The sequence below is a fragment of the Colobus angolensis genome, unplaced genomic scaffold (genome assembly GCF_000951035.1).
Source record: "Colobus angolensis palliatus isolate OR3802 unplaced genomic scaffold, Cang.pa_1.0 Scaffold41, whole genome shotgun sequence".
NCBI classification, from domain to species: Eukaryota; Metazoa; Chordata; class Mammalia; order Primates; family Cercopithecidae; genus Colobus; species Colobus angolensis.
The window spans coordinates 6,363,409-6,373,561 of record NW_012117488.1 but is presented as its reverse complement, the minus strand read 5'-3'; the positions used below and the strand labels follow the sequence as shown (position 1 = coordinate 6,373,561).

The 10,153-nt window shown below is 33.7% G+C and overlaps 1 protein-coding gene across 1 annotated transcript in view; it reads right to left on the bottom strand.

Moving 5' to 3' along the window:
• Positions 1 to 2,211: 2,211 nt before the first annotated feature.
• Positions 2,212 to 10,153, bottom strand: part of SYDE2 (synapse defective 1, Rho GTPase, homolog 2 (C. elegans)) — a 40,632-nt gene continuing 32,690 nt past the window's right edge. Inside the window, exons 6-7 of the mRNA XM_011956111.1 lie at positions 9,082 to 9,313; positions 2,212 to 3,790 (exon numbers count right to left, since the gene is read on the bottom strand). Coding sequence (XP_011811501.1) covers positions 3,291 to 3,790; positions 9,082 to 9,313 — 732 coding nt within the window. The 3' untranslated portion in view covers positions 2,212 to 3,290. The remainder of the gene's footprint in view (positions 3,791 to 9,081; positions 9,314 to 10,153) is intronic.

Sequence of the window (10,153 nt, the reverse complement as noted above, 5' to 3'; positions counted from 1 at the left end):
AGAAAGAAAGAAAGAAAGAAGAAAAGAAAGAAAAGCAATTATGTACTCCAGGAACCATTAAAATCTGCAGAAGCCATGACCCAATTATGTAGCAAATGACACATGGCATGATTTGGGGAAGTTGATGGCTTGCTATGAAAGAATCCATTTGGCCTTTATGTGTGAAACATTCTGCTTAAATCAGCACAGACTTAAGGATATAAGATAGATACATAGAAGGAGATAAATCACCTGGTTTACCTATGCATACTCTTGCATAGTGTGACTGCTAGTTACTGATTTGCAGTTTTTAGAATAAATATACAGTATACGGTATATACAATATACAAATAAATATACAATATAAAGGGAAAACATTATACATCTATTAAAACTTATTATATAAACTAATAGTATAACTTAAGTGAAGTTAGGCAGTAAAGGACAGTAATGAGTTGGAAGGGAAGTACTCTTGGTCATTTCCTCAATGTTAGGGAAATATATTTAAAATCAATGGATCAAAATAATTATTAACTTAAGTTATGAAGGAGAACTAATGAAGAACTAAAAAATGGTGAGAAGGAATGAAGTGAGATATATTGCTTATCATTAATAAAACAACAAATTTGGCTTAAATGATAAGAAATAGCAGCAAGAAACGTGCTGTTACCTCTAAGAGGTGAAATTGGTGTGGATGGCAGGCCAGAAACACTTGTACTTTTATTTTTTATCCATCTGAATTGTTTAGAATTTTTATTCAGGTACATCCTCTAAAATTAAAATTGTTTTTAATCCTAAAAAACATTAGAGGCTGGGCATAGTGGCTCACACCTGTAATCCTTGCACTTTGGGAGGCTGAGGCAGGTGGATCACTTGAGCCCAGGAATTTGAGACCAGCCTGGGAATATACTGAGACCTTGTCTCTATTTAAAAAAAAAAAAAAAAGAAGAAAGAAAAAGAAAAGAAAAATTAAAGCTGGCAGGCTCAGAAAGGAACAACATTTGACACTACAGAAAGATCCTAGGAAATTATAAAAAGCAGGTATAAAAACTCGCAAAAAATATTTGAAGTAAAATGCCATTTAAAGTAAAGACATCTAAACTTATAAAACACTTCTGGGACAGCAGAGTCATAAAAGCAGTTTATAGCTATAACTCGGTGATTAGACAACAAAAAACTGATTAGAATTCTCTAAGATGGCAGAGATCAACTTTAAAACTATTCTCACCCAAAATAATATAGTAATATAGTAATACGAGCATGGCCCTTAAAGTATTTCAGATTCTGGAAAATTCTGGACAAATAAATGTTATTACATATATTGATAGATAATACATGATGGTCCAAAACTTTAACACCTTTGTTTAAAAAGAATATTAACATAAGTGATCCTTAAAACCATTATAATTAATAGCATAACATGAAGATTATAATATTTTAATAAAATTTTTACATTTCTGGAATAATTTATTCAATTCATACATGATATAGCAACAAAAGGAAGGAAACTGAGACAGCTTTCCTATTAAACATTCAAGAGTACTTTCCTTTGACTGTTTACTCAGTATATATGTTCTCTTGGTATTCTTCTGAATTGTTAACACAAAGTTTTAAAAAATGAAAATTTCATATAAAAATATTTATTTTTTAACAATGGGTTTTCAAATTAAATAAGATTGTTTATCAATATTTATTGCATAGAAATAGTTTAAGTACTTTAATATTCAGAAAAACATCAGGAAGTCAGTTTTTCAATGACTGGTATATCTTAAAAGTTGGTAACTTAAAGTCTATTTATAATTTTAAAATTACGTATTTTGTAGATATAAAAGTTTAAAAAAATACATTTTGATTTAATACAAAAGCCTTCTAAATTTACATTTTCAAACATTACTGTGATTGCTATAACACTGTATATATACTTAGCCAAAATAAGTTAATTTTTAAAAATCAATAACATGTAATATGCTAGCAAGACAATTTATTTAGAAACAAATGGGGTAATTATAAAGTCAATGTTATAAATGTACTACTGCAAACAAATAATTAAAACAAAGCGGAATATAAAAATGCATAGAACAGGAGCAGATTTATTAAATCTAAGTCACCAGTGCAGAAATCTGGGCACATAATCCCTTAAGGAGTTAGAGGATTTCAAATTTAAAAGATGACTTTTCACAGGGGACATCGTGACTTTCTGTGAATAAAGAAAAGAAAGTCTATTATTTCTATTCAGATGCTTCTAGAATATTTTTGTTCAGGTGTTTTTATGTAATTCCTCCTTTAATTCAAATGTTCTCTCCCTGAAAAAAATATTTTAAGATAATAATTTTGGCCTCATGACATATATACTTTAAAAATACATGTGATTCTACAGTAACCCCTTCCCCATCCTGATATCTATACATATATGCATTTATAAATATATACATAGTTTCAGGATTATAAAAATATTTAATTTTTATAAGCTTAAATAATTACTGTTAATACAGAATACATTAATACTTGTATAATTTCACTTTTATTTATAAAAAGATTTTCTTATAGCAGCATTTGCATTACAAATATGACCAAAGGATGCTGAGTGTACCAGGACCCGTACTGCAAATCAGACTGAGCAGCTGTGATGTTCCTCTAAAAGAACATCTAAAGGCCAGGCGTGGTGGTTCACGCCTGTAATCCCAGCACTTTGGGAGGCCAAGGTGGGCGGATCACCTGAGGTCAGGACGAGACCAGCCTGGTCAACATGGCGAAACCCCGTCTTTACTAAAAATACAATAATTAGCTGGGCATGGTGGTGGGCGCCTGTCATCACAGCTACTCAGGAGGCTGTGGCAGGAGAATCACTTGAACTGGGGAGGTGGAGGTTACAGTGAGCTGAGATCGCAAGAGTGCACTCCATCCTGGGCGACAGAGTGAGACTCTGTCTCAAAAAACAACAAAAAAAGAACATCTGTCTCAGCTACAGAAGGGTGGTTCCCATAAAGCAGAAAAACCTTGAGGGGATAATAACTTATGTGAACCTTCTTAAGTGCATTTGAAAGTTATCTCCATAGACTTGGCAAGATTTAGTAAAATAGCCCAAGATGTCCAAGTTTTATTGATGCCCAGGAAAGTTTTCTAGGGAAATAAGTAAAAATTATATTAATGAATAGTGTTTTTAATTGAATCAGATAAACTTATTAGAAATTAAAGATTTCAAGAGTAATAAAATGAAAACATCACTGTGGGTAGTATAAGAAAAGAAAGCAAAGAAAAACAGATTTGAAACTTTAAGACATTACAAAATAAAACCAGAAAAACCCTCAATCTCAAAAACTCATATTAAGCTTGTTTTTGTTGAGTTCACGTTCCAGATTTCCAATCAAAGTATCAATACTTTCTTGTAGATCTTTGAGATTGTTTTTTCGATCCACTGTAGACTCAATTGTCTGCATTGTCAAATATGTCTGAAATGTACACTCTTTGGACATGGGAATTGGCTGTTCAATCATTACTTCTGGCCCATCCATTTTGCTATAATTTTCTCCAATTTCTCTATCTTCTGAAGGGACATCATCATAATCCACATCATTTAAATTTTCTTTTGTATTTAAAAAGTAGTTTTCCCCACAGCTGCTCCAGTCTCCTGCATAACGATTGCTAAGTGGACTGTCTAATCGGTTTTGCCTTGGCCTAAGTACTCCTGATGAATCAGTACCACTCAAATTTAACATATGAGGTCGTTCTTTCTTCTGCCTCAAATAATTCAGAGAAGACTTCTGCTCTGGGAATAAACTGTCTGTTGATTTTTTGACAGTTAAACGCTGCACTAGAAACAAACAACAATTTTGCTTTAGTGACAGTAATCCAACTGAACTTAAAAAAAACAGCTAAAGATAAGCCATTTAATCATCAGCTACAAACATGCATTGAAACAAAAACATGCACTCTATCAAAAGAAAGCATTCCATAATTATTTTTGTATTACCAGACATAATCTAGATTAAGGATAGAAGCAGTATAACGTTCCATGGTGCTAATTCATGCTACATCATAACGTCCCCAAACAAATCACATTTCCAATGTCAATTAATTTTCTGTGCAAGTTTATTATTATCTAGCTATAATTCAAACAATAGCTAAGCTGCTAGCATCTCCTAAATTAAAAGCTACAGCAAAAAGCAGGCAAGGCATGTTGGTGTACAAACAAAATATAACAAGAAGTTCCTTTATCTGCAAACATCCAAATGAGGCAAAGGCATCTAAGGTGATCAGCCTAGTAAGTTCTGACCCTTGTGGGCTTTTCTGCAATTCTATTAGCAGCAGAGTCATAGTTTACTAAGCAGACCAAATTTCACTTTGATAAAATGTGCAAATACTAGATTTGACCACTTGTTACCTGAGTTTGATTATACAGCATTATCTACTATCTTCATTTATTGCCTGGAAATAGTACAGATATTTTATTTTCTCATTCTGATTAGGTATTTAACAATCCCAAATAACACTTTCCATATTAAGACTAGTTTCTTCTGAGAGTATGCATTGTGCTAGCCATATAGACGACTACCATAGAGACACACATTACTTCATTACAAACTAAGGTTTACTCTTGTGTGTTGAAAAAAATATTTATCTAAGGTTATTCTGTATATAAAATAGACAATTTAAAATGCTGACACATATCTACTAAAGATTACCCATAATATCTTTCTCTTTCTGCTTGTTTATTCTCCATTAGTAAGTGCCCCTTCATCTCTATTTCCCTTCACTAAGACAAAGCAACATAAATCAGTGATAACACACCAACTTTATACTCTCCAACATATAATGAATGCTTGTTTGCTGTTGTATAAAATAAAACAACTAAAAAATTATAAAAGCATATATATGGTTCTAGTTTTCCACACTTAAAGTGATATTCATAACATTTTTCAGAGATCCCATACTTTTTTAAATTTAGATTTTATTGAAATATTTGATAACTGTACATAGGCATTTTTTAACATTTCTATTGCATTTTTAAATGGTTATTATGTATCACTCTAGACAGCTAAAATTTCTTGATCTAAAATTTTCTAGAAAATAAAGATTATTTACTTTAAATTGATCTTTAATGTTAGTATTAATATAGAATGGTCCATACCATCAACTGATGTAAGTGCAGAATGGATATCTGAATTTTCCACTGTGTAATTATTCATATTTTTCCTCCTCTAGCTGCTTATCACCACTATCTCCTTACTTTTTCCCCCTCATTCTTTGTGCTATTCCTGTTCTTTTTAGTGCTTAACTGTCATGCCTGTTGTTTTCACCAACCAATTACAATATTCTGCTAGCTTTGAGGTTATCTGGTCTGATCTAACCATTATTTTTACTTTATGTCTTAAACTTGTCCTATTGTGCCTGCATTTTCAGACATTTGCCTACAAAATCCAGATTCATTTTGTTGCCAGTTGCTTACAGTTACTTACCTAAGACCATATTGAAACATTATTTCTGTATATTATCTTGGAAAATATTAAGAAACCAATTAAACTGATATTTTATATCTTTTAGACTAAAAATGTCAATTTCTGAAAAACCAACACCACTGACTTTTTAGACTACTGTGTCAGAGTGGTTTACAACTAAATATATGGTGAAAATGGCTAATTTTAACCTCAAAAGTTCTGGTTTTCCCATCACTGTTGACTACCCACCTTCAAGAAAATAAAATTAAAAATGCAGTCTATAAGGTTGCTGAAAAAGAATTCAAAATATAGTAAGTACTAAGAAACTTAATTTTTCCTTATCTTGTTTTCTACCAGTAGATTTGTTTCTAATTACTACTTTATTATACTTTTATCTATAATTACCTTATTTAACAAAAATATACTGACTGTCTAGTTAGTGCCAAATACTCTGCTAGGACCTGGGAACATAAAGTTAAAAATAATCCTCGACCTCATCAAACTTACAATCTAGTAAGAAAGATGAAATAAAAAGAAATAAGAGAAAAATTGATACCTTTTCCAAAAAACTTGCCCCAAATATATTTGTCATAGAAAATGTGGTATAGCGGCCAGGTGTTGTGGCTCATGCCTATAATCCCAGCACTTTGGGAGGCCGAGGCAGGCAGATCACTTGAAGTCAGGAGTTTGAGATCAGCCTGGCCAATATGGTGAAACCCCATTTCTACTAAAAATACAAAAATTAGCCGGGCGCAGTGGTACATGCCTGTAATCCCAGCCACTCAGGAGGCTAAGGTAGGAGAACTCCTTGAACCTAAGAGGCAGAGGTTGCAGTGAGTCAAGATTGCGCCAGTGCACTCCAACCTGGGTGACAGAGTGAGACTGCACCCCCCCACCAAAAAAAAAAAAAAAAAAAAACACAAAGGAAAGAAAATGTGGTATAGCAAGGATCTAGGAATTATACTCTCTCTAAATTGATATGGGAACCAGCAGTAATTTTCAGTATTCTTAAAACAGAAAATGAATATCTAAAAGAAACATTTTAGTGAAAACTCAATACATAAAACAGATTTAAAAAAGGCTGTTCTGGTCAACGGGGAAGTGTGTTTCCATTTTGTTCCCCCACCCCTTGCTGATCTGGCTTCTAAGCTGCTTCCAGAGAACCTGAGAGTTCAGTAGAAGACAATCTAAAAGACTATTGGCAGGATGATTTTTACCTTCTAATGCTGATATGCTAAAGTTCTAACTAACTACTTTGAAGATAGGACTTTTCAAATATAAATCTCAAAGCAAATTATCTTCTTGCCCAAAATTAATAAACAAAAAATAACATGAAACAAAACAAAAAGTTTAGAAAATAAAAAGGAAGGGGGTAACTCTTTTTAACTCTGGAGTTGGAGAATTTCCAAATGGAAAAATAAGATATGCATAGCAAGGAAAGCTAAAACCTTCTATTGAATGCATGGAGATAGGATAGACATTTGCTGAGTTAATATGCTATGGCCTACTAGTCTTTGCCACATTCTCTATGTCACCATCAACTTTCTCAGGCCCAGTAAGTGCACCTCATCTACTTGATTTCTGCCTTTTCTTGAATTCAACAGCAGGTGATTGACAGGGTAAAACTTTTGTTTCTTCTCATCTTTCTGCCCTGTTCTTTGTCTGAGGAACTACAACTAAAGAAAAATAACAGGCTATAGAAAAAGGAGCAGTTATTTTTAAAACCAACAACACAAATCTTTGGAATAAGGTGCTGTACTCTAGGAACAGCTGTTTAAGGTTGTCTTTAGAATACAGTGAATTTGAAATCCAAACCTGCTTTTTCTATAACACAAGATATACATTAAGTTCTTTTCTCCCAAACCCAAAACTAAGGTGGCTACTATTATAAAATAATATAATGACCTTAACCTCTAGCACAGAATAATTAATAATAATAATGAACTCAGACACTGACAGTAAACTTAATGGTATCTCCAGGAAAGCAAGTTTTCATTTGTGGTAATGACAAGATGGCTTTCTCCCAAATTCTTGGTGTTTATTAGAATTAAAGCTGTTCTAGAAAAAGGAGACACAGCTGACACTCTGAAAGATCCCTTACTTCGGGCATCAAATGCTGAAATCAGTTCAATTACCCAGATAATCTTGATTCAGGGTTTTAAAATAGTTAAAATAACATTCTAATTCAGTTAAAACATAAATTAGAATAATTTTTAAGCCTGCATTTAAAAGAAAGTAAAAGCTTTAACTTTCCAAATTTTAACATTGATTTTTTTTTTTTTTTTTTTTTTTGAGACAGAGTCTCACTCTGTCTGTCACCCAGGCTAGAGTGCAGTGTTGTGATCTTGGCTCACTGTAACCTCTGCCTCCCCGGTTCAAGCGATTCTCTTGCCTCAGCCTCCCAAGTAGCTGGGACTACAGGTGCCCACCACCATGCCCAGCTAATATTTTGTATTTTTAGTGGAGGCAGGGTTTCACTATGTTGGCCAGGCTGGTCTCAAACTCCTGACCTTGTGATCCACCTGCTTTGGCCTCCCAAAATGCTAGAAAATTTTTATTAATTTTTAATTCACTTTAAATGATGAAATCAAGCATTCCCTTGTACTTTAATCTTTCTGTCTATATAAATATAACAAAAGAGTAACCGAAGACATTCAGTGCTCACTTTGTGCTAAACATTTTGCTCATTGCCTTAGATGCTTTATCTCAATCTTTACAACAACCCTGAGGCAGGCATTATTTAGAGAGAAGCAAAATGGGAGTTGAAGAGGTTAAAGTTTTTGCCATAGCCCACCCTGCCGGTAAGTGTCACCACCCAGATCTGAACCCAAGCCTGACCCCAGGGCCAGACATGGTTACTAGTGTGCTCTACACCAAGCACCAAAGTACTTCACACTTGGTCCCGTGCAGTGTGAGGCAAGGGTAGCAGGGGTTACTAAAAGCTAAGAAAACTTCGGAATATAAATGCAGGGTCCTTTACAGAATGTCTAATTAAATACATATTTCTTTTAGCTATGAAACTATATCAGAGATAATTAGGAAAACAACTATCAGTCTTTAGTTATTGATTGGAATAAGGATTGGATAAGATGGAAAGGTCAAAGATAATTCCCAATTCAAGCTGAGATAATTTGACTAATGACCATGAATGCAGTTAAAGACGTAAAGAAGAACTGATTTAAGGAGAAAAATGAATTCTGCTTTATACCAGTTGAACTAAAAATGAGAAGAGTAAATAAATTAGTGTTTATTGAGTTTCTATTATGTATCAAGAGCTATGCTGAGCACGTTACACACACAATTTTTTAAAATCCTAATATAAAATCTATAAACATATTATTAAATCCATATGACAAAAGATGATACAAGGCTCTGAGATGTTAAGAAACCAGCCCAAGGTCAGATTGCTAATAAGTGGCACAACCAGGATTTAAATCTAGATCTGACCAAATCTAAAATGTACACATTAATCTACATGCCTACAATGTCATCAGCAAAGGCAGAAAACATTTAAATGAAAAAAAATCTAAAGGGCAGGTATCAAATCACATTTTGAAAAAGCAAAATCTAGAAGAGTTTCTTCAATCATATATGAGCATATTTAATGATTAGTTAATTCAAATACCCTATCATTGAAAGTGAAAAATATTTCCATAGAATCATTTACCTGGCCAGAGTTGGAGTAAGTAATGAAGAACTTCAATGTGTTTTTTAAAATCCAAAGCACTTGCAAGTTCTTCTGAATCAGTAAAGATTCTGTTGTTATGCGATGAAGGCTCTTGCCTCTGACTTAGTAACACTGGTCCAAAGCACACAGCCAAATTCTGGCACGTCATCTTATTCACTTCATGATAGGAAGCCACCAATTTCAAATGATCCAACAACATCTTTAGGGTTGCCTAAATTAAATTAAATTTCAATTAATACAGTCCTAAAGGGGCAAGTTCAAGGACACAATTTATAGCAGAAAATACAGATGACCATCGTGTCACTTTTAAGAAGATTTTTTTCAAAGATTTGCTTATAAATTGGATGTTTGGAACCTAGAACATAGTTTCTAATAGAAACATTATATGAGGCCTAAATTATGTTCCAGCTGGGTGCAGTGGCTCATGCCTGTAATCCCAGCACTTTGGTGGGCCAAGGCAGGAGGATCACCTGAGGTCAGGAGTTCAAGACCAGCCTGGCCAACATGGTGAAACCCCATCTCTACGAAAATACAAAAATTAGCCGGGCATGATGGTGGTTGCCTATGATCCCAGCTACTCGGGAGGCTGAGATGGGAGAATCACTTGAACCTGGGAGATCGTGGTTGCAGTGAGCCAAGACTACACCCTTGCACTCCAGCTTGGGTGGCTGAATGAGACTCTGTCAAAAAAAAAAAAAAAAAATATGTTCCAACAACACAATTTAATCCACTAAATGGTTAAAATATACATTCTTTATAAAACACTTATGAATGCACTCCAGATTTCAGCTGGAATCCCTGGGAAAATGCATCCAGTAACTCTTTCTCTTCTAACATGGCAACAGCAAAGGCTCTGATGAAAAGGGGATTAGGGTAAGAATGTTCATTTTTAAGTACAGGTAAGTCCTGTAGTTGTAACTTGTAATCACTATCATGCTTAAATCTAGGAAGCTAACCATTCCAGAACATGGCCAGGTTCTGTAATGATTTGGATTATGAAAGACCTTTTTAAAAGGCCAATACGCTTCTTAACTAATATATATATTATATA